Raw genomic sequence first — 25,657 nt, forward strand, 5'->3', positions numbered from 1 at the left:
GGCTCTTACCTCAGGGGGGTGCCCTTCAAACTCAGGGCACCTACAGTGGGAGTCATGATCATCCCACACCTCAAAAGACTCTGCACACTTGTGAGGATGACTCTCATTCATGCTCTCCTCTGTTTGACCCCGGACAATTCCACTGAAATAGACAGAGAAGGATGGTTTGGGACAAAGAATTATGCAAGGTCAGGGGCTGGGGCATGAGAATGAGGGTTTGAGGATCTTACCCAATGCTGTGAATCCCTAAGCCAAGGATATAGAAGATAAAAAGGTGGTGAGTATACCAGAAGACTTCAAAATAACTCCTCCGGATGAACTCAGTAGCTGAAGTTACCATGAGAATCAAGGCTATTGTCATGATCACTCCAGTGAGACCAGCAATGCTGGTGAATGTCACATACTCCACTGTCTGTGAAAGGAGAAATGTCAGCCTGACACAATGTCCACCTGTGCACTTCCTGCTTATGACCAGATCTCAGATGCTTTGCTAGAAAGTCAACTCACCGTGTTTCGGGACTGGATGGGATTTAGCCAAGAACCCCCCTTTTTCTCATCATGAGATAGGCTGGAGAGAATGGAGGCAAGGGAGCCATTTGTGGCCTGTCGGCTTCTGCTATAGCGGTCAAAGTTAAACAGGTGTGCAATGATGTGAATAGCTAAATGGAAAGATGAAAAGAAATGTTAAGAGGCATCTCAGCAACATCATGGCAGGTGTGCCCCACTAGACTAGAAGAATCCTACATTATAGGCTTAGCAGAATGCTGAGTGCACAGAAGGTGCCCAATAAACCCTCGATTGCAGAGAGATCTTTTTTATACTTACTCTATTCCCAAAGGAATAGAACTTAAGCTCCATGAAAACAGGCCAAGAACAGTGCCTGACAAATAGTGCCCAGTGCTCGATAAATATTTTTTGAATGTGCATATGGATGGATGAATGAAGCAAGATTCTGAATGCCCTGGAGTCTGCAGATTCATGGATTGCCTGAGTTACCTGTATGTAGGCAGATCATATAGGCCACCAGCTTGTGGAAGGTGAGGTTGTGATCCAATTGCTTTCTCAGTGTGTGGCTGCAAAACTACAAATGTAAAATGATCATGGTCAGATGTCTCCAGCCAGCTTTATTAAATTCACCAACCCATAACCAACATGTCTGGCACATAGCATGCCAATACTCACCCACCCTTACCCACACCCTTAGCTACCAAAGGAGACTTCTAGCTTCCATTCCTAGGAGCATGGTGTTGGGCTGTCCTACTGAGGAGTCTGGGGTCTCCTTCTTTAATGTGAAAGTTGACTTAGGAGTGGTTGAGACTCACTGAGCAGGTGCCCCTCAGGAAGGACAGCAGATTGCGACACACGGGAAGCAGGATCAGCATGCTGTTAAAATTCAAGCAGAGAGCAGACGCTCGGGCACAGGCCAGTGTTGACTACAGCAGAGGAGAAAAAGAGACCATCAGCTGCTTCATTTCACCATCTAGCATGTGAGCAACTGACCCAGCCCACTCATCTGAGGCCTGCAAATGAACAGGGCTACAGCTGCCTCTCCTCTCTCTCAGTAGCTAACACCATCAGGCCAGGCTCTGTTTGCAAAATACATAAAACATACTGAATTTAATATTGAGTTGAGAAATTCCCATGACAGTAGTTTGGAAATGTTTGACTACATTTATTAACATGAAAGATAATAGGATTTAATGATTACATGTTAGCAAAACATTCTATGGATGTAACATTTTACTTAATACTCTTTATTATAATTTTGTTATTTGTCACTTGTAAAAGAGTCCTAAGGATCATATATATATATATATATATATATATATATATATATTTTTTTTTTTTTTTTTTTTTTTCTTTTCGAGACAAGATCTGGCACTATTGCCCAGGCTGGAGTGCAGTGGCGAGATCTCGGCTCACTGCATCCTCTGCCTCCTGGGCTCAAGCCATCCTCCCACCTCAGCCTCCTGAGTAGCTGGGACTACAGGCATGCATCACCATACCCAGCTAATTTTTGTATTTTTGGTAGAGACAGGGTTTTGCCATGTTGCCCAGGCTGGTCTGGAACTCCTGAGCTCGATAGACCTGCCTGCTTTGGCCTCCCAAAGTGCTGGGATTACAGATGTGAGCCACCATGCCTGGCCAAGGATCATATATACCTTTATTTGCGTTTTAAATAAAGCTCATACTTAGAGGTACAATTACAGATGGTATTTTATTCTTTTCTGTATTTTCTAATATTGCAGTTATAAGCACATAAGAGTTCTATAATAAAAACACTTATTAACCAATTCTATTTAAGATGTCTTTAAAAATTGAACAAAGTTAGTCAAGACTAGCAAATGTCTTAGAGTAAAATTTTTAAACAGGTAGATATTTGAGAAGGGAGAACTTCAGAGGAGCAAATTTTTAAGCTGATTTCCTTGGGTGGCCAGGCAGCATAAATCAAGAACAACCTGATCCAGCAGTAGAAGCTGCTAGCAAAGGAGACAAGGAATCAATGGTTCAAAGAAGTATTTAGCCCAGAAAAACAGGCCTTACTAGGTATAAGCTGGACAGAATATGCTTAACTCCATGGTAGCTAAATCTGACTTCTCTCCTCAACTCTGTACAACTGGTCTCTGAGTCTACTTCATGAACTTGGGACTGCTATAGAGTGTGACAACGTTGTTGTAGCAGAGAAGCTGACAGCAGCAGCCAGGCAATTTTTGTTGCACTTCCGCTGACTGGCCAGCCTTACATTGTGTGCCTGTCAAAGACTTTCTAAAAGGAGGGATATGGGTTAAGGTTAACAATTTCTTGGCCTTTTTGTAGTTACCTATGAAGCACAAAATTGAGTTTTCCTTACATCGTAAACCCAGGAACATGTGATATTAGTTTAAAAAGCCAGGACAAGATCTGTCTAGTATCTATAATGGCTAAGAATGTCAGGCAATGTGGTGAACAAAAGCTGCCCTACTGTTTTCCATTTCTGGCTTTTCCACATGACCTGTGTTTTCTCCCTCTGCTGAGTCACGCTCCGACTGTTTTTGGTACAGACAGCCTGTTCCATTTCTGAGTAAATTTCCTCCGCTCATCTCAGAGATCCTGCATTTCCACATTGGTTCCCACTACTTGCTTATTTGAATCATAGAGATTTCTTAAAGCTAAAATTGGCAAGTGAATTGAAAATATAGGACTATAATTTCACAGTTCCATATTCTGTGGTGGCTATCTGTATAGGATGAATTCTTTTTAGAGAAAACATTTTTTCCTCATTGCAGCACATTTAAATACGCCAGTGTATGTTCATTTCTCTAGATCCCCTCACTGGGGTTATAATTGAACTCCTGCTGTCATTAATGCATGATTGACTATGGATTTAAACTTCTTCCTCTGCTGCTTATCTGCTCTACTTCATAGTGAATCAAATTGTTCTCTGTATTTTCCCAAGGTGAGCATGAATTTAAGAAATAACCTGTGGAATGTTTAAATAAATTACGGCATATCAATGCAATGAATTGTTATTCTCTTAAAAGGCTGAGAGCTCTATGCAGTGATGCAGTGATGCAGTGATGGTAATTTTTTTTTTTTTTTTGAGACGGAGTCTCGCTCTGTCGCCCAGGCTGAAGTGCAGTGGCACAATCTCGGCTCACTGCAAGCTCCACCTCCCGGGTTCACGCCATTCTCCTGCCTCAGCCTCTCCGAGTAGCTGGGACTACAGGCGCCCGCCACCACGCCCGGCTAATTTTTTTGTATTTTTAGTAGAGACGGGGTTTCACCGTGGTCTCGATCTCCTGACCTTGTGATCCGCCCGCCTCAGCCTCCCAAAGTGCTGGGATTACAAGCGTGAGCCACCGCGCCCGGCGGTAAATGTTTTAATGACTAGCTTTTTGGGAGGATGGGGATTCCTGATTTCCAGCATTTGCCAATTTTGATGATGTAAATACTCCCACCATGGCAGATTTCAAGACACTAACTTGATGTCATTGAATACCACTGAATGCAGAGTTGGGAAGAGATGCACGCAACTGGCATTGCAACCTGGTATGAGCTGGTTTCAGCACACCACTGGTTAGGCACTCACATGGAAAGATATCTGAGGCTGGGAGCAGTGGCTCACGCCGGTAATCCTAGCACTTTGGGAGACCAAGGTGGGTGGATCACTTGAGGTCAAGAGTTTGAGATCAGCCTGGCCAACATGGTGAAACCCCGTCTCTACTAAACATACAAAACATCAGCCAGGCGTGGAAGTGCGCACGTGTAATCCCAGCTACTTGGGAGACTGGGGCAGGAAAATTGCTTGATCCCAGGAGGTGGAGGCTGCAGTGAGCAGAGATTGCGCCACTGCACTCCAGGCTGGGCGACAGAGTGAGACTCCATCTCAAAAAAAAAAAAAAAGAAAGATATCTGAGATATATTAACATAAGCAATTTCCAGCCAATATCTACAAAGCGATCCCTTTTTTGGTTAAAACAAAAAGCTGTGTGTCTTATTATATGTGTTTACCCAAACTCATAGAACTGTATACCAAAAAACAGCAAATTTTACTATATGAAAATGAAAAAGTGAATAAACAATAGTACCCACCTCAAAAACAAAACCTATGTGTCTGATACATTTGTGAGCATATGTCAGTGTGTGTGTCTGTGTGTGTGTGTGTGTGTGTGTGTATCTCTGGGGAGCGGGATGGGAGGGAGATTTTCACATTTTACGTATACACTTCTATTAGGTTGGTGCAAAAGTAATTGCGGTTTTTGCAAACAGTTTTAATAGCAGTAACTTTTGCACCAACCTAATATATGGTTTGATCTCACTGGAAGCAGCATTATTGATAATCAAGTTTTTAAAATAGGGATTTAAAAAATGAAATGTCCTACAGAGTGGAATAATGGACATTGGAGACTACAAAAGGTGGGAGGGTGGGAGGGGAGTGAGGGTTGAAAAATGACCCACTGGGGGCCGGGCGCGGTGGCTCACGCTTGTAATCCCAGCATTTTGGGAGGCCGAGGCGGGCGGATCACGAGGTCAGGAGATCGAGATCACAGTGAAACCCCGTCTCTACTAAAAATACAAAAAAAAAAAAAAAATTAGCCGGGTGTGGTGGCGGGCGCCTGTAGTCCCAGCTACTCGGAGAGGCTGAGGCAGGAGAATGGCGTGAACCTGGGAGGCGGAGCTTGCAGTGAGCCGAGATTGCGCCACTGCACTCCAGCCTGGGCGACAGAGCGAGACTCCATCTCAAAAAAAAAAAAAAAAAAAAAAAAAGAAAAATGACTCACTGGGTATAATGTTCACTATTCAGGTTTCCCTAGGTAACTAAAAACCCAGACTTCATCACTATGCAATATATGCATGTAAGAAACCTATACTTGTGGCTGGGCATGGTGGCTCAAACCTGTAATACCCGGCCTTTGGGAGGCTGAGGTGGGAATATTACTTGAGCCCAGGAGTTTTGAGACTAGCCTGAGCAACACGGAGACCCCATGTCTACAAAAAAAAAAATTTATTTTTTGAGATGGAGTCTGGCTGTGTCGCCCAGGCTGGAGTGCAGTGGCGCGATCTTGGCTCACTGCAAGCTCCGCCTTCCGGGTTCACGCCATTCTTCTGCCTCAGCCTCTCCGAGTAGCTGGACTGCAGGCGCCCACCACCACGCCTGGCTAATTTTTTGTATTTTTAGTAGAGACGGGGTTTCATCGATGGTCTCGATCTCCTGACCTTGTGATCCGCCCACCTCGGCCTCCCAAAGTGCTGGGATTACAGGCGTGAGCCACCGTGCCTGGCAAAAAAATTTTTTTTAATTATGGATTTAAACTTCTTCCTCTGCAGCTTATCTGCTCTACTTCATAGTGAATCAAATTGTTCCCTCTATTTTCCCAAGGTGAGCATGAATTTAAGAAATAACCTGTGGAATGTTTAAATAAATTATGGCATATCAATGCAATGAATTGTTATTCTCTTAAAAGGCTGAGAGCTCTATGCAGTGATGCAGTGATGGTAAATGTTTTAATGACTGTGGAATGTTTAAATAAATTATGGCATATTAATTAGCCAGGCTTGGTGGCACACACCTGTGGTCCCAGCTAATCAGGAGGCTGAGGTGGGAAGATAGCTGAAGCCTGGGAGAGTCGAGGCTGCAGGAGCCATGATCATGCCACTGCATGCCAGCCTGGGTAACGGAGAAAGACCCTGTCTCAAAGAGAATGAAAACAAAGAAAGAAAGAAAGAAGGAAGGAAAGAAAAGAAAAGAAAAGAAAGAAGAGAGAGAGAAAGAGAGAAGGAAAGAAGGAAGGAAGGAAAGAGAGAGAAGAAAGAAAGAGAAAGAAAAGGAAGGAAGGAAGGAAAAGGAAGGAAGAAGAAAGAAAGGAAGAAAGAGAAAAAAGAAAGAAGGAAAGAAAGAGACCTGCACTTATACCCCCTACATACATAAACAATTTTTAAATAATTTTTAAAAAACAAAATGTCCATGGGACATCAGCATAATTTATTTTTGTGCTGCTGACATTTTGGTCATGTAGTAATCAAGCTGTTAATAACTAGTCACATTTATTGCATCATTCTCTTAGTAAAAAGCTATTTTTAAAGCAAATTAATACCTCCTTTGGAGTTATAGTTTCTAAAGAAGGATCAAGGATGAACATTTAAAATGGAAAACAGCAGGATGAAATAAACCATGAACAGAACGTTCAAATTAGTTGTGATCTCAACATGGATTCTTTGATTATGGAGAGAGAAAAAAAGCATTTTTTAAAAGGACAAGCTGTCTTTAAACATGTATATTGGGAGGATACCGAAAGCTACTGAAAAAATGACACTGTCAAGATGAAAGTGATTTAAAATCTTCTATCTGTTATTGCATAATAGACTAGAGGTAGCAGTCAAATATGCTCTTCTAACCAGGCAGCATCCGGGTTCATCAGCCTGTGAGAGAACCATCCTCAACTCCATGCTTCCTCCTGGTCACCTCCACACCCCTGTGCCCTACCCACTCCCTCCCTCCCTCTTCTGTTTTTGATCTGCCACTTCCCCAAGCTTCTCAGGTTCTGTAACCTTGACCTGAGCCCTCCTTTCTGCAGGCCTTGAATTCTGTAGCACCCATGAGACTCCCCTAAGTATCCCTCCTATTTGATAGAGAGGTATGTTTCCATGACAGCAGTGTTTTCAAGTTGTGTTTGTTTTTTCTTTTTTACTTTCCTTTTTTTACAAAAAAAAACAAACTCTTTCTTAAAATTGTAAGCAGGTGTTCATAGATAGACATAGGCTGCTTTGGTTGAAACAGGGGCAGGAGCAGGAGCAGGAGCACTGCCCAGTTAGCCTTCCCCTCATACCCCGTAGGAACACTTGAGTTTCTGGAAACCAGTTCGAAAACCACTGCCTAATAGTTTTCTTTATTGCATGTTTCCTTTATTGGGTCTGGGTAGTGTGCCCTAGATGGGGTTATCAGATTTATTAAATAAAAATACAGGATGCTAAGCTAAATTTTAACTTCAGACTTTTTAAAATAAATATTTTAGTATACCTGTGTTTCATACAGTATTTGGAGCACACTTATATCAAAAAATAATTTGTCATTTATCTGAAACTCAAAGTCAGTTGGGCATTCTGTACTTTTTCTGGCAACCCTAGCCCTAGAGAATATCAGGGCATTGGGTCACAAAGAAGCCGGAATCAGAGATAAGGAAAAAAATAGAGATTCTATCCATGACAACCGTAATACTCACCCCAAGGATTTTTCTTGTGTAGTAGTATTTGTCGGCCTTCTCATATTTCAGGAAGGCATCCACAAACAGGAAAACATTCAGCCCTAACCAAACAACCTAGAGGAAGGAAAAAAAAACATGCAAGGAATAAAGTGAAATTTGAGTATGGGAAGGAGTAAATAAGGGATAGGGATAGGAATAGTGTCGCCTTTTTGGCTATTTTGTGTTTACTTGTTTTCATTTTAAATGAGTGCAATCCTGCCAGTATCTAACTGGCTTTCAGAGTGAGTTAGCACTTTGAGACATGCATTAGATTAGAGCAGGGTCAGCACACTGAGGCCCACGGCCCATTACCTGTTTTGCCACAGCCTGCAAGCTCAGAATCGTTTTTTATATTTTATATTTTCAAATTTGCTAATGGTTGAGAAAATCAAAAGAAGAATATTTTGTGGCATGTGAAAGTTATATGAAATTCAAATTTCAGTGACCATAAATAAAGTGGTATTGGAACTTAGCCACTGCTACTCATTTCTGTATTGTTTATGGCTGTTTTTGTGATACAATGACGGAGTAGAGTAGTTGGGACAGAGACCATATGGCTTGCAAAGCCTAAAATATGTACTATCTAGATTTTTACAGAAACATTTGCCATTTCTTGGACTAGAGCATTCAAACTGTTGCACCTAAAAGATGGCAATAAGTGAATAAATGGATATCTGAAGAAACAAAGAACAAATTTAGCACCTATAACAATACCTATCTGAAAAGAACTAAACCATTCCAGATGGGCCTGCCTTTTTAATTACACCCTGACACACATTTTTCTGTTTTCAGACTGTGAGTCTTTTTTCAAATTAATCTATTTTTCCTTTGGACTCGTTTGAGCTCTTAAGACTGCTTTTGCCTGTCCCAAATTCTGTCTCTGCACTGGCTAAAGGTGAAATTTGGAACTCACTGCCCATTGCCTTGAGGACCAACCAACTGGTCTCTAGCCCAAGTGTGGAGGTGCTAGTCTGTAATTCGACAGGTCTCCAGGGCGCTAGTATATATCTGTCGACCCAGTATGAGTCAGAACCATCTCAGCACAACAGGCAAAGGGCCTTTAGCCTAGGACATGGCCTATTCAGACTCCGTAGATCAAGACCACTCACACACCTTTAGTACTATAATATAGTGATTTAAAGTGTGATCTTGGAGTCAAGCTGTAGCATCACCAATTAATAGCTCTATAATCTCAGACAGACATGTGATTTAACTTTTCTAAACCTCAATTTCTTCACCTATAAAATGAGGATAATAACAGGACCTACTTTATAGTAATGCTATGAGGCTTACATCAGATAATGTGTGTAAAGTGATTAATGCAATGCTTGGGGCTTAGTAAGAGATCAATAAGTGCTAGCTACAGAGTTGTGTCACCACCGAACCTGTTTTACCAATCAATTTCTTCCTGCTTCCTTTGCTCAGTTACCCTTTTCCAGAGCCGAGTGTCTTCCAGAGAAACGTCTTTGAAAGAAAAGAAAGTCAACAGTCACAGATACCTCAAGAATTTGGAAGACAGAGGAGAGAAGTTTATTTAGAGGGAGCAGAAATATTTCTGGATCACAAAGAGACACAGGGGCAAATAACTGTGTCAGCCCATCATCAATTGTAGGCAAAGCAAATGATGAAATACAGTGATATCTAGGAGTAAGGCATTCCATTCCCCATCTTAGCTGTCATTTCCTCCACTATGAACGACAAAGAAGGTAAACTACAAGACCTGGAAGGAAGGAGGAATAAAACTATTTTTAAGTAATTTATTTTTTATTTAAAAATCAGTGCATAGGAATACATGTCAGAGATAATGAGAAGTCTAAGCTTGCCAGCTGGTTTGGTGGGGGATGAAAATTCAAAGCTAGAGAGTTAAATGTGAGTCACCATCATAGCTGGTAAACTCTCTCAGCAAAAAATAAGAGAGGGGAAAAAAATGCAGGTAAACGTGGATTTTAGAGCTAGAAACACCCTTATATTTGTATCTAATCTAGTCACTTTATTAATCCCCTGCTCCCCTCCCCTACCCAATTCCCCCCACCCACACACACACACACACACACACAGGACCTGAAGTCTGGAGAGGATAAATAATTTGATCAAGGTCACCCAGTTAGTAGCAGAATTCAAAGTACTTGCCAGATTCCCTTTCTCCTAAACTAGTGTTCTTTCCATTATAGTGCAAAAGGAACTCAATATAAGGCATTGAGCATTTAAAATATGTCATGGGATAACCTGACAAAATAAGCACTTTTGTTAAATGTAAAACAAACAACCCTCCAGGGAAACTCCACATATTTTTCCCTGGAGCACCTGGTGGGGAGGCGGGGGGGTAGACAGGAGAAAAAAGAAGCATCACACCTTCTCTCTTCTGTTTTGCCTGTGGGACCCAAAAGCAAAACAGGATAAAAGAGAAAGAGTAATGAATCTAGGAAAGTGAGAAAGGACACAGGGAGCCCCAGGCTCAGTTGTGGCTCAGAAATGGAAGAATGAGAGTGGAAGGAGGTGTTCAAGTGTTAGGAGAAAGGGATTGTGCATACATAGGTGATAAAGGGATTCTGGCCTGAACGTCATAGGGGAGCTGGGTTCGAGTGATGCCAATCCAGTCAATTCATTGTGCGACATCTAGGTCTTATTTTCCTTTGTACAATCAATAAGTTGGTTTACATCTGCACTATGCAATGCCACAGCCACTCCCATATGGGGCTGCTGAGCACTTGAAATATGGCGAGTCCTCACTGAAATGTGCTGTGGGTATACATACACATCAGATTTGAAAGACTCAGTAAAAATAAAAATATGTAAATTATCTTATTAATATTTTCAATATTGAATCCATACTGAAAGGATTTGTTGATATGTTGGTTTAAATGAATTATATTGTTAAATATTAACTTCACCTGTTTATTTTTACCTTTTCGGTGTAGGTATTAGAAAATTTAAGGAATTACGTTATGTGGTTTGCTATATTTCTAGTGGTCAGTGCTGGGCCAGATGATCTCTAAGATCACTTTCAACTCAAACATTCAGTGACTTTTTGAAATCTTGATGGGACCAGTATAGGAAAGATAGAAATCAGCACTCATGGTAGTAGTTAGAAGTGAGATGTAAGAGAAAGGGAGATGACAGAAAATGAAAACGGATTGAAATTCCAAATACTTGTGATTAGACAACATGAACAATTGCATGTTATTTACCTCTGTCCTCTCGTCTGACCCAGAGTTGTATTTTTTAACTAACTGGTCTTGATGAGCCCAATAATCGGCATGGAATCATCTTTCCCTTTCAAATTACTTTACAAATATTAAAAAACATGATTTCTCCTTAATCCTTCCTAATTAATAGGAAGTCAAACATCACTTACCAGAAACAAAACTGAAAACCAGTGGTTAACCACCCAGTTTCCCATTGTCAAGAGGTGGTTTGGAGCCCTTCTAGGCAGCAGGGAAGATTCAGCAATCCGGATTCTGGAAAGGTCCTTCAGGAATGGAACCTTTGTCCAGCTCAGGGTCTGTGAGTCTTTAAGATGTGAAAAACGCACACCTACCCCAAGAGTTCCCGGGAATGAAGAAGTTTATTCTGCCTTCCTTCTCTGGACGAACTGTGCTATCAGCTTAGACAGACCAGCCCTACCTGTGAGAACCACAGGGGTTTTACCTGTGGGGATTTTACCCCTTCAGGAAATGGCAACATTCTTGGATGAAAATATTCTCTCTCATCATCGTATCAACATGACCTAATGTGAAGCATTTCCTTCCTAGATAAAAGATTTGCTAAAGTTTCTCATAAAAAAGATTATTAGTCTGGGTCTATAAACAGATTACTTCAGAAGTAGGGAGGGAAGCGTGTGTGGTAAGGAAGCTGTTTCAAAGTACACTTTTCAAAGTGTTGCCACATCTGCTGGCTGCCATTTGGATTTCAGCCTGGCTAGCTCAGAAACTTTAGTATACCAGTTCCCCTGGAGGATGATCCGTGGTTGACATATATGATGATGGCTTTGGGGAGAGCTTGACTGGCTGGAAAGACAAGTGAAAAGAAGGGCTAAATAGAGCAAGAGAAATTTTAACAAGAGTAAAAGTACACTTTGGTTCAAAATAAACAGAGGCAGAGCACTCAGAAGAATGGAGATGATTGTCTTCTAGTATGATAGATTAACTAGAGTTGTGTGTTCTGCTCTGGGCAGATTAACTAGAGTTGTATGTTCAGCTCTGGGCACTGATTTTTTTCCCTTTTCTAAAATGGTGAAATATACACAGAAGAGTATATATAACATACATATGTAACTTAAAGAATAATTTTAAGGAATAAGTATCTATGTGTTCACTACTCAGGTTAAAGAAAATAGACTATTTTTCTCCAGTATCTTAAAGCTCTTTGTGTTTCCCTCCCTGATCACATCTATCTTCTTCCCCTCCTCTACCCCACCAGATGTAATCATATCCTGAAATTTGGGGTAATCATTCTGTTATTTTTCTTTATATTTTTACTAACTATAATTGCATCCCTAAACAATATATTGTTTAGTTTTTCCTGTTTTTGAACTTCTTGTAAATGAAACCTGGCAGTGTGTATGCATGCTTCTGTGGTTTGCTTCTTTCAACACTGGGTTTTTGAGATTCATACATGTACATGTAATTGCAGTTCACTTACACTGCTATCTAACATGCCATTGCATGAATGAATATACATTAATGTATTCATTCATCCTACTACTGATGGATATGATGATGGAACAATGGTAATAGAATGTCACACATATGCTACACTTTCTCTAAGGTATATACCCAGGAGTAAAATTCCAGGATCCTGAGATTTGTACATATTCTACTTTGCTGTATAATTCCAAACCCGTTCCGAAGTGACCACCTAAATGTCTACTACAGAGAGTTATGAATGAGAGTTCTACTTCCTCCACATGCTTACCAACCCTCGGTATTTTCCAGACTTTTTTATTTTTATGATTCAAGTAAGTGTGGAAAACTATTGTATTATGATTTTAATTTGCATTTCCCTGATTACTAATGAGTTTGAGCATCTTTTAATTCAACTGCTGGCCATTTGAGTTTTCTCTTTTTAAAAGAGCCTATTCTGAGCCTATTCTACTTTTTGATGTAAATTTCTATTGGTTTTTCTTTTGCTTTTAGATTCTTAGGGTTCTGTTTATAATGTTATACTAATCTTTTATTGCTTATGTTTATGGCTTGTCTTTTCACTCTCTTAATAGTGTTTTCTGATAAATGGAAGTTCTTAATTTTAATGCACTCTGATTACCAGTCATTTCTTTTATGATTTATGCATTTTATGTCTTGTTTTAGAAATCCATCACTACCCAGATATCAAGATACTCTTCTATATTTTCTTCTAAAATTTTATATTTTTGCATTTTACATTTATGTTTTGAATCCACCTGGAGCTGATTTTCATGTATGGTATCCAATTTACTACTTTTAAATATGGAAAATGAATTGCTCCAGCATCATTTTTGAAAAGTACTTTTTTTTATTTTTATTTTTTTGAGACAGGGTTTCACTCTGTCACCCAGGTTGGAGTATAGTGGTGTGAGCTCCCTTCACTGCAACCTTCACCTCCCAGGTTCAAGCGATTCTCATGCCTTAGCCACCCGAGTAGCTGGGATTACAGGCAAGCACCATCATGCCTGGCTAATTTTTGTATTTTTAGTAGAGACAGGGTTTTGCTATGTTGGCCAGGCTGGTCTTGACCTCCTGGCCTCATGTGATCCACCCACGTGGGCCTCTGAAAGTGCTGGGATTACAGGCATGAGCCACTGCGCTCAGCCATTTTTGGAAAGTACTTTCAAAAATATACTTTCTTCGCTGATCTAAAATGTCAGTTCTATTATATATGAAATGTCTATATACACGAGTTTGTTCCAGAGCTCTCCATTTCAGTTCTTCCATGCCACTGCCTTAATTACTAAGTCTTGACATCTAATAAGACAAGTTTCCCTACCTTGTTCTTCAAGAGTGCTTTGGCTATTCTTGGCTTTTTGTTTGTTTGTTTCTTTGTTTTTTTTGGGGGGGGTTCTGTGTTTTGTTTTTATTCTTGGCCTTTTTCATTTTCATGTAAATTTTATAATCAAATTCTTGCGTCTCCTTTGTTATATTCACTTCTTCTTCTTTTTTTTTTTCTTTCTGTGAGACGGAGTCTCGCTCTGTCTCCCAGGCTAGAGTGCAGTGGTGCAATCTCGGCTCACTACAAGCTCCGCCTCCCGGGTTCACGCCATTCTCCTGCCTCAGCCTCCTGAGTAGCTGGGACCACAGGCACCCGCCACCACGCCTGGCTAATTTTTTCTATTTTTTAGTAGAGACGGGGTTTCACCATGCTAGCCAGGATGGTCTCGATCTCCTGACCTCATGATCCGCCTGCCTCGGCCTCCCAAAGTGCTGGCATTACAGGCGTGAGCCACCGTGCCCGGCCTGTTATATCCACTTCTAAGAACTTTATATGTTTTCATGAGGTTGTAAATTATATATTTTATTTTTATTTTTAATGATGGCTGTTAAAGATACAATTTGTTTTTACATATTGATTTTTATGCCCAGCAACATTGCTAAACTCACTTATTAATTGTAATAATATTTCTGTATTTTGTCTTAGATTGTCTATAAACAGTCACATTTTTCGCTCTAAACACAGTTTTATTTCTTTTTTCTAATTCTTTTTTTTTTTTTTTTTGAGACGGAGTTTCCCTCTTGTTGCCCAGGCTGGAGTGCAATGGCTCACTGCAACCTCTGTCTCCCAGGTTCAAGCGATTCTCCTGCCTCAGTCTCCCGAGTAGCTGGGACTACAGGCACCCACCACCATGCTCGGCTAATTTTTCTATTTTTAGTAGAGACGGGGTTTCACCATGTTGGCCAGGCAGGTCTCAAACGCCTGACCTCAGGTGATACGCCTGCCTCGGCCTCCCAAAATGCTGAGATTACAGGCGTGAGCCACCGTGCCCAGCCTTCTTTTTTCTAATTCTTATAATTTTTATTTCTTTTTCTTCGCTTACTGCACTCACTAGAACTTCTAGTACAATGTTGCACAAAGGTAGAAGTAGTGATCCCCTTGCCTAATTCCCAATCTCAGAGGGGATTCTTCCATTTCACCCTTAAGTAGAATGTTTTGTATAGGTTTTGTAGATATCCTGCTACATATTTTTATTTTACTTTACTTTAGGCACAAAAGCAAATATTTATTTAAAATAGAAAAGAAAGCACAGCACAATTAACAGATTTATTGAGGTATAATTTATATGCCATGAAATGTTCCCATTATAAGGAGTATAGCTCAATGCACAGCACATTTTCTATTTATTGTAAAAAGCTGAAAAATCTCTTCAACATCACAAAACCCATAAAAATAACATTTTCATTAGCTGCCGAACACACCCGCAATTTAGTATCGTAATGCCAGGTGAAATTGGCACAGTGGGTGGTAGGAGTTTTCCTGGAAGCCATTTCTACACTAAGGCAGCTATCAATCAGTTAACTAGATATAGAAGTGTCAGTGAACCACATAATATATATTCTCCTAAATCCAAACTAAATAAACCACCAACACAGCAACCTCTTATCTGTATTCCAGAAATGCTCATGGCCGCTCCAGCATCACTTGACCTGAGGGGAAGTGTGACAGAGGGAAGCTGGAGTGGTAAGAGACAGTCAATCATTAGCGATGAAAATATTTTACGTTTGTAAATTTTACAAAAACACTTGCCCATGCCCAAGACCACACATTAAAAGAGAAACTAAAGCCTGTCCATGGAAGGGTGACCAGGATGATGTAATGACTTGAAAGCATCCTATATTAGGAGGATTTAAAGAGTGTAGGGAATTTGGCCTGGAAAGAGGTTTATCGGGGACATGAGTTTATCTACATTTTTTTAAAGAAGATTTAGATTGTTTTGTATGTGACCCAAGGAGTCAACCAAGCAATAGAGGCTCTAAAGTAACACACTTTTGGTTAGGTGCAGTGGCTCACGCCTATAATCCCAGTACTTTGGGAGGCCGAGGCGGGCGGATCACCTGGGGTCAGGAGTTTGAGACAAGCCTGGCCAACATGGCAAAACCCCATCTCTACCAAAAATACAAAAATTAGCCTGGCATGGTGGTGCATGCCTGTAGTCCCAACTACTCGGGAGGCTGAGGCACTTGAATTGCTTGAATCCAGGAGGTGGGGGTTGTGGTGGGCCAAAGTCATGCCACTGCATTCCGGCCTGGGTGACAGAACGAGACTGTGTCAAAAATAAAAACGAAAATAAATAAAGTAACACAATTTTTTTTCAACATAAAGCAGAATTTTCCAACACAGATGTTCAGAGAAGTAAAGAGGTAATGAGTTTCCTATTACTTGAGACTCTCAAGGAAAAATGGACAACCCCTTGTCAGCTTTTTATAAGGGGAATATCAGCACCAGGTGGATAGTTAACTAAATGTCCCTTAAATATACTCCAACACTGAGATCCTGTGATTCATAAAAGAATGATCTATAATCTGGATGACAATTTATGTATTATCTAAAGAATTATATATGCCATGCTGATTGGACCCTTACGTCTGTGAGGTAGGACCCCCATTCCCAATATCAGAGTACTAGGAAGTCCGTTGATAAGCTGGTGATCACAGAATCTAAGCTAAGATAGTCAGATGATCTTAACGGAATATTACTATTAAGCTGTAGCAGCAAACTCACTTGGCCCTTTTCAAGATAAGATTACACCAGCAAATTCAACTAAAATATCCATGCCCCAAATCTGAAACCTCCCTCTCTTGGGCAATACCAGACACACTAAAAACTTCTCACCATCAAGACATTTATGTGGCCAACAAACACATGAAAAAAAGCTCATCATCACTGGTCATTAGAGAAATGCAAATCAAAACCACAATGAGATACCATCTCATGCCAGTTAGAATGGTGATCATTAAAAAGTCTGGAAACAACAAATGCTGGCGAGGATGTGGAGAAATAGGAATGCTTTTACACTGTCAGTGGGAGTGTAAATTAGTTTAACCATTGTGAAAGACAGTGTGGTGATTCCTCAAGGATCTAGAACCAGAAATACCATTTGACCCAGCAATCCCATTACTGGGTATATACCCAAAGGATTGGAAATCATTCTACTATAAAGACACATGCACACGTACGTTTACTGCAGCACTATTTACAATAGCAAAGACTTGGAACCAACCCAAATGCCCATCAATAATAGACTGGATAAAGAAAATGTGGCACATACACACCATGGAATAGTATGCAGTCATAAAAAAGAATGAGTTCATGTCCTTTGCAGGGACATGGATGAAGCTGGAAACCATCATCCTCAGCAAACTAACACAGGAACAGAAAATCAAACACTGCATGTTCTCACTCATAAGTGGGAGTTGAATAATGAGAACACATGGACACAGGGAGGGGAACAACACACACTGAGGCCTGTTGGGGGGTGGCAGGCAAGGGGAGGGAGAGCATGAGGACAAATACCTAATGCATGCAGGGCTTAAAAACTAGATGATGGGTTGACAGGTGCAGCAAACCACCATGGCACATGTATACCTATGTAACAAACCTGCACGTTCAGCACATGTATCCCTGAACTTAAAGTAAAATAAAAATAAGTTAAAATAAATAAACGAAACTTCTCACCATCAACCTCCCTTTTTTGTAAATTCTCCAAGAATTGCTTTCCTTCTGTTGGCTCTAGACATTATAATAGTCTCCTCCACCCTGTATTGCTTCACCTATCTTAATGTTTGCATTTCCCAGGTTTATGGATTATGCGGCATTGATTAAATTTGAGATTGCTTCCTGGAGATCTCTAGGGAGTACTTAAATGTCATCAGTAACTTATTCACAGTTTTACCATAGACTGCAGTCTTTCGGAAAGATTTCCTGTAGACGGTTGATCCCACCCATGGTAGGTGGATTCTTGCAAACTGTAAACACAAAGCCCTTACCTGACCTGCATGTTCTGTCTTCTTCCTGATCACTTGTGTCTGTCCTCATTTGTCCCAAATTTGCCTTTACAGTTACAAGTCTTTTACACCTCTTCCAGGAGTTAATATATAACAGAGAGTGTTGAATTACATAACAGTTTAAACGTGTGCTTAGGACATCAGAAAAAATTGTTTTGAGAGTTATTTTAAGAATTTATAAAAGAATTTGATGGTTGGTTTTCAAAAACAAAAATTTAAGTAGTCATGTTTGTTTTACTTATTTTATTGTTTATAATTACTTTTAATTTGAATCCATAGAAGATGGTGTTGGGAGGACATTCATTTCTTTTAAATCTTAGAGCCTTTCAAGGTATTAATCTGGTCTTGATTACAGCGTCCAAAAATGGAACATTCCATAATGATAAGAGGGACTGATACATGTGGAATTATTTGAAATCAATTCTTTTTACTATGTTGGAGCAGAACCAGACCTCACCAAAGTGGCACCTCTTAAAGGCAACATGGTATGATGGAGCTGGATTTGACCTCCAGCTCCCCACTCACTATTAATGCTGCCTTGGAAAAGTCTAACTTTGCTCAGCCTCAGTTTCTTCATCTGTAACCTAGCGTACTGATCCCTCATGGAGAAAGTGTTCAAATTGTAGCCTATATTGACAGGCAGAAAGCAAAGTGGTGATACGGAAGAGATGGTAGAGCAGTATGGTGTAGTGGTTAGAAATAGATTCCAGAGCCAGTCTACCTAGGTTTGAAGCCTGCCTCATTATCCATAAAATGGGTTGTTATAAGAATTAAATGAGTTAAAGTATGGAAAGCAATGAGAACACTGCCTGACATATAAAAAGCACTCCATAGTTGCTTGCTACAATAATGATGATGATGATGAGCCCTAAGAAAATATAAGCAGAGGACCTAAACTCAATGGTACTTTCTTTTGCCATTGAAAAGGGGAGCAGAAACTATAGATCAGAGACCATTATTATACAAACTTTGTAAGATTATGAAACTTTTGTCACTACCTTATGTCTGTCGGTTTTACCCTGTTTTCTCCAGAGTTTAGCAAATTTTGAATGAGCCTGCGTGCTTGGCTTCAATAGTAGAAAGAAACTGGGAAGGTGCAGAGTTTTTGTCTTATTCTGCAGCTAGGCTTGGGGAGATAATTATCAAAGGAGAAAACAGGTGGTATCCCCATGGCCACAAGGAAGAAAGGACATTGGGGGTGGCCCTAGGCCTGGAAAGGGACCTGGGGACTCAATGATGGAAAGGTTTATGTAGTTCCCTGTTCTATCTACTTCCATCACAGGGTTGTGGTGAGCATCAAATGAGCTAGTATGTATAACAGTGATTTTTAGGCCAATAAGTATCATAGAGACATCACTAGAATAGCAGTGAGTACTTTCATGTTACATCTGCTACTTTGGAAATCTGCCCTCAAAAGTGTATATGTAAGACTTATTCAGCTCAGAAACAATATTCAACTCTTGCCTTTTCTTTAAGACCGATTAAGCTCTGCCTCTTCCAGGAAGTCTTCTCTGACCACCTCAGTCATCATACCACACTGTCTTCCAATTTTCATAGCATGACATAGCATGAGTTCCTCATCTTCTTACCTCTCTCATAGCCTGTGACACCTCCCATTGTTATTTACCCTTTTCTGAACAAGTCCTATCTTATCCAGATTGCCCCTTAAGGCAGAGCACAAAGCTCTCTATGCACAGTAAATGTTCAATAAACATTTGTCATGTGGTGGTGTGGTAGGCAGAATAATAGCCCCCTTAAGATGTCCACATCCTAAGCCTGTGAATATGTTACCTTGCATGGCAAAGGGGAATGAAGGTGGAATTAAGATTGCTAATCAGCTGACCCCAAAGCAGGGAGATTATTATGGATTATATGGGTGGCCTAATGTAATCACAAGGATCCTTAAAAATGGAAGAGGGACACAGATGTCAGAGTGACGAGATGTGAGAAGAACATGACCCACTATTACTGACTTTGAAGATAGAGAAAGGAAGCCAGGAGCCAGGGAATGTGGGCTGGAACTTCTCCCCAAGAGCCTCCAGAAAGGAATGCATCCCTGTCAGCACCTTGATTTTAACCCAGTGAGACCCAATGCAGAATTATGACAACCAGAACCATAAGATAATGATAAGTGTGTGTTGCTTTAAGCCACCAAGTTTATAGCAATTTGTTATAGCAGCAATAGGAAAGTAATACAGATGGTAAAGAAAAGACTTTCCTGCAACCATATTTACTGGCTCTGAACTAACTACTCCGCCTGGGAAAGAAGATAGGCCGGGTGCAGTGGCTCACACCTGTAATCCCAGCATTTTGGCAGGCCGAGGCGGGCGGGTCACTTGAGCTCAGGAGTTTGAGACCAGCCTGGCCAACGTGGTGAAACCCCATCTCTATTAAAAATACAAAAAATTAGCCAGGCATTGTGGTGGGCACCTGTAATCCCAGCTAGCTACCTGGGAGGCTGAGGCAGGATAATTGCTTGAGCCCTGGAGGCGGAGGTTGCAGTGAGCTGAGATCACGCCACTGCACTCCAGCCTGGGTGACAAAGCGAGACTCCATCTCAAGAAAAAAAAAAAAAGAAGATAAAGTCACAAGTTTTCAGAGCTAAAGGTTGACAATGGGCTGGGCGCGGTGGCTCACGCTTGTAATCCCAGCACTTTGGGAGGCCGAGGCGGGCGGATCACGAGGTCAGGAGATCGAGACCACGGTGAAACCCCGTCTCTACTAAAAAATACAAAAAATTAGCCGGGCGCGGTGGCGGGCGCCTGTAGTCCCAGCTACTCGGAGGCTGAGGCAGGAGAATGGCGTGAACCCGGGAGGCGGAGCTTGCAGTGAGCCGAGATTGCGCCACTGCACTCCAGCCCGGGCGACAGAGCGAGACTCTGTCTCAAAAAAAAAAAAAAAAAAAAAAAAAAAAAAAAAAAAAAGGTTGACAATGTACAGTCCCTACCATCAGCATAATGTGCTGTGGATAAATGCATTAGAACTATTTTGGTTGCAAGTAAAGCAGTATGTAAATGATTGGCCTCTTAAATAAGGAAATGCAACTACTTTTAAAAAAAAATCTTTTTCCTTTGTTGTATTAGGAGCACTTAACACATTCTTAGCGGAAGGGACCTCTCCCAGAACAGAATGCAAATATTTGCCCTCCCTTCCGGACAGTACAAGATGAGACAATTTGAATTTTGAAGACTGAGCCCTCTTTGCAGTTAAGAAAAATATTTTCATGGTTAAAACTTTGGACGCTGCTTTGAAGCTCTTCACCATGGGCCATCAAGATCTCTCAGTAAAAAAAGAAAGAAAAAAGAAAAGAAAAAGATAAATTGGTTGCTTCCCTTACTTTGGAATTTCAACCTCTTTGGACATAACCATGAAATAACTGGTCATTTAACAGTTTCATGGTTCCATTTCTAAAATAAGACAATGTTGCTTTCAATGAGACCAGAGCAGTGTAAGCAGGTCAGATTGGCAGTTACCTAGGTAGGTTGTATGGATTTTTTTTTCTGAGAAATTAGAAATTCTATTCCTCCTCTCAAACCACTAAAAAATAGCCTTTTCATTAGTGTGTTATAAGGCAGAAAAATTTCACCGTTTGGAATTTTTCCTTTGAGAAAAGCTTTGTTCCTGAAAGCTATAGTTAAATTCCATTGTTACCTTGTGGTGGTGGAGGGATGAGTGGACTTGGTCTTCTGTCCAAGGGAGAAAGAGAAATAACTCATCAACCCACGATCACCTGTTGCTCATTATATTTTCACTGAGAGTAGGGTCCAGAGAGAAACACACCTAAGAGAGGTAAACTTGAAGGTGAGGTACAAACAGAAAGATTTGTAACAGGGGCATCTGACAAGAATTAATAGTTAGAATGGGATACTGCAGCAGTGGACTTTGAAAAACAGGAGTGCATTGGGCATTTGGAGGTGGGCTGAAGCCAAAGTGGGTGCCCAAGTGGGGAAGCTTGGAGATGCATTTGATCCATCCAACAATGCCCTCCCCTGGCCTACTGAATCAGAATTTTCATTTTAGCAGGACCACCAGGTGGTTCATACCCATATTAAATTTGAGATGCTTTGTCCCAAGGTGTCTGCAACCCACAAGGGCTTAAAAACTACTGACTTAAGCAGGTTTGGAAAAAGATTAAATAGAAAAAAGTTTGAACCTGATCTCAGAAAATTGTTAAATTAAATTCTTTCCTGTGTTCATTTAAAGATTTGTCTTTTAAGAAACAGTTTTTAAAAATCAATTTTTCTCTCCTCCCTTGCTTAAATCTTCACAAACCACAAACAAGCTTACTTTCATTATTGCAGGAAAAGCCTGAACTTACTTGGATAAACATCAAAGGTTCCTGTTAGAGTCCTCTTTTGATCATTAAGAAGATATGAAAGCAAACAATAATCAAAAATCCCCAAGAGACTTTGTTTAGATCTCAATTTGTCTTAGTAATTGTCATAAGTCATACAAGAGATGGGAGGCAGCAGGCAGGAGGTCATTAGGTTCACCACTCAATTTTCAGGCAGGTCAGAACTCGAAGTGGACAATTCTCTTTTAAAAAACCTCTGAGGAACAAAACATAGCCATTGCTCTGACTTAAAGCTCTTACATTCAGAAATCTCAGCTAGAAGTCAGTTTAGGGCTGGGCGCGGTGGCTCACATCTGTAATCCCAGCACTTTGGGAGGCCAAGGTAGGTGAATCACGAGGTCAGGAGTTCAAGACCTGCCTGGCCAACATGCTGAAACCCCGCCTCTACTAAAAATAAAAAATTAGCTGGGCATGGTGGTGGCACACCTGTGATCCCAGCTACTCAGGAGGCTGAGGCAGGAGAATCGCTTGAACCCAGGGGGCGGAGGTTGCAGTAAGCCGAGATCATGCCATTGCACTCCAGCCTGCGTGACAGAACAAAACTCTGTCTCAAAAAAAAAGAAGTCAGCTTAGGCCGTGTGCAGTGGCTCACGCCTATAATTCCAGCACTTTGGGGAGGTCGAGGCTGGTGGATGACCTGAGGTCAGGAGTTCATGACCAGCCTGGCTAACATGGTGAAACCCCGTCTCTACTAAAAATACAAAAGTTAGCCAGACGTGGTTAATACCTGTAGTCCCTGTAGTCCCAGCTACTCGGGAGGCTGAGGCTCGAGAATTGCTTGAATCTGGGAGACGGAAGTTGCAGTGAGCTGAGATCGCACCACTGCACTCCGGCCTGGGTGACAGAGCCAGACTCCGCCTCAAAAAAAAAAAAAAAAAAAAAAGAAGTCAGCTTAGTTCTCTAGCCTTTTCTGAGCCTGTTAATCTAATGGAAGGGATCACCCTTTTCTGTCTCATAGGTGGTCTAGCCAGGCCCATTAATGTGTGCCTATCGGGCCTGAAAAGAGCTAGCCAGGCTGGAGAGAGAGCAGGTGATGGACAATCTTTGAGTAAAGATTGACAATGTGTTTCTGTCTTGGAACTAACCTCTCTTCACTCTGATTTTTGCTACCATTAAGTAGTTTCCTGGTAGCACAAGAAGAGAGAAAAAAGGCAACTGTGGGAGAGAGGAGTATTTTATTGTTTTATAATTGGTCTCTTAGATAGGTGTAGTTTATTTCAAAGGGGGGAAATGAATGTCTTTAGGAGCTTGAAATAAGCTGTATTTTCTCAGTGGAAACTTGATTCTATTGGATTTTTTAGAGATTCAATCGGAGAACAAAGTGAGTGTTCATTCAATGTTCATTCAACATTTATTAAATATTTAATTTTGAACAGGCATTATGTTAGGAGCTAATGATACAGAAGTAAGTAAGATGAACAAGTTTCTTGTCCTCAAGGAACTTATATTCTGTTGGGAGGGACAGATAAAAACAACCAAAAATAAAAGTATTTCAGGTAGTAATGAGTGCTATGAAGAAAACTGAAACAGGAAAGGGAGTAGGAAATGATGTGTGTGTGGTAGAGAGGCTATTTTATTTATTTTTTCTTTTAATGGAAGCCTATCTTTATCCTCATTAAAATGCTTTCTGATATGGTCATTTTTAAAAGTCCACCCAAACACTTCAAATCTGTGGGTTTATGGAGCAGCATTAGCCAGCAGCAAGTTTCTATTCCTGGCAGAGCTTTGAACTTGAATTGTGATAGAAGCATTCAACATAATCAGGGGTAGTGGGTAGGGAAAGTCCAAATCTCTGCCAGTCCCAAATCCATAGAGTTGTCATTTCATTCAAGATAATTAAATTATTTATTGATTACACATGATAATGGATGATACACAAGCTTCATTCCCAACTGTAATTTTATCTGATACCATTATTCAATTTAGATATATTGTATATGATGTGCCAACAATCATTTTTATAACCAATAATTCCATGATTTTGCTTGGGTAGTCCCTTTCAATGGTGAACTTCAGGTCACAACAGTAACTATCAGTTCAATTACACCAAGGTTTCTGAAGACAATGGCTTCTCCACCCAAGCAGGTTGTACATAAATTCCAAATAGAACCTGGCATCACCCTGAAGGAATTCTAACTTCACACTGTTGGGGAAATTTACCAAGATGGCTTCAGAGTAGACTAACTTTACACAGCACATTAAAAAAAAGACATTTATTCAGCGTCACGATCAGACTATTACATTTAGCAATCAACAACATGGGTGCAAAAAAAAATCTACATTAAAACCCTTTGTTGAAATGCTTTACACTTTCCTCAGAACAGAAACTAAAATAACCTGTTATACAATTAGTCACAAATACAGTCCTCAAGTTTTTTGCCCATATACATGAATATTTGTCTAAAATATGTCTTCTTTGTGGCAGCTAGGCCCTGTCGCCACTGTGCTTGGCTGAGTTCACAAATCTGTTGTAATCTGCAGCTTCCTTGTCACTTCTCTGGCTCTCCTCTCCTGCTAAGCTTTGTTTCCTAATTAACATCTTCTGCCACTGCCATAGCTGCTGCTGCTACTGGAACCACCATAGCCACTGTGGTTTGGTGGTTTGGCAAAGTATTGGCCTCCACCACCCTAGGGGCCAGAGCTTCTGCTCCAAAGTTTCCTCCCTTCACGGGTCCAAAATTTGAAGACTGACTGTTGTAATTGCCAAAATCATTGTAGCTTCCACCACCTCCAAAATTGCTTCCATCATTACCAAATCCATTATAGCCATCCCCACTGCCACCATATCCACCATCACCATGGCTGCCACCAAAGCCACCACGACCACTGACGTTTCCTCCATGACCAAAATTGTCATTCCCACCGAAACCACCTCCACAACCACCACCAAGGTTTCCAGAACCACTTCGACCTCTTTGGCTGGATGAAGCACTAGCCATCTCTCACTTTGACAGGGCTTTCCTAACTTCACAGTTGTGGCCATTCACAGTATGGTATTTCGGAATGACAATCTTATCCACGGAGTCATGATAGTCAAAGGTTACAAAGGCAAAGCCCCTTTTCTTGCCACTGCCTCAGTCATGATTTCAATCACTTCCATTTTTCCATGCTGTTCAAAATAATCTCTTAGCTGATGTTTTTCAGTGTCTTCTTTAATGCCACCAGCAAATATCTTTTTCACAGTTAAGTGGGCACCTGGTCTTTGATAATCTTCTCTTGAGACAGCTGTCTTTGGTTCCACAACTTTTCCATCCACCTTGTGTGGCCTTGCATTCGTGGCTGCATCCACCTCCTCCACAGTGGCATATGTAACAAACCCAAGCCCCTGGAGCGCTTGGTGTTTGGATCTCTCATTACCACACAGTCTGTGAGCATTCCCCATCGTTCAAAATGGCTCCTCAGGCTCTCGTCGGTTGTTTCAAACCTCAACTCTCCAATGAAGAGCTTCCTCAGCTATTCGGGCTCTTTAGGAGACTCTGACTTAGACACGACGGAAGGGAGAAGAGAGACTTTAATGATGCTTCTTTGTTGGCATCCATAGGCAGAAAGGAGCCAGCTGACAAACTTATCTGGAGAGGCTATTTTAAATAGAGTGATCAGGGAAGGCCTTT

At 40.9% G+C, this 25,657-nt stretch overlaps 1 protein-coding gene and 1 pseudogene across 7 annotated transcripts in view; both read right to left on the reverse strand.

Annotated features, from left to right (window-relative positions):
• NOX1 (NADPH oxidase 1) overlaps positions 1-22,855 on the reverse strand; it is a 41,892-nt gene extending 19,037 nt beyond the window's left edge. For 2 of the 7 annotated variants that reach the window (XM_055269408.2, XM_055269406.2), the window contains exons 1-7: positions 11,077-11,423; positions 7,701-7,796; positions 1,323-1,433; positions 997-1,081; positions 508-659; positions 231-412; positions 10-142 (exon numbers count right to left, since the gene is read on the reverse strand). In XM_055269408.2, the coding sequence (XP_055125383.1) occupies positions 10-142; positions 231-412; positions 508-659; positions 997-1,081; positions 1,323-1,433; positions 7,701-7,796; positions 11,077-11,121 (804 nt within the window). In that variant the 5' untranslated portion in view covers positions 11,122-11,423. Of the gene's footprint in view, positions 1-9; positions 143-230; positions 413-507; positions 660-996; positions 1,082-1,208; positions 1,278-1,322; positions 1,434-7,700; positions 7,797-11,076; positions 11,424-21,343; positions 21,473-22,010; positions 22,265-22,773 lie in introns of those variants that run through there. The other 5 variants (XM_063635084.1, XM_063635085.1, XM_063635086.1 and 2 more) reach the window with 5 other exon arrangements.
• A 962-nt stretch (positions 22,856-23,817) lies between these two features.
• On the reverse strand, positions 23,818-25,400 carry LOC129476436 (heterogeneous nuclear ribonucleoprotein A1-like; annotated as a pseudogene).
• Positions 25,401-25,657: the final 257 nt, after the last annotated feature.

Source organism: Symphalangus syndactylus, chromosome X, assembly GCF_028878055.3.
Source record: "Symphalangus syndactylus isolate Jambi chromosome X, NHGRI_mSymSyn1-v2.1_pri, whole genome shotgun sequence".
NCBI lineage: Eukaryota > Metazoa > Chordata > Mammalia > Primates > Hylobatidae > Symphalangus > Symphalangus syndactylus.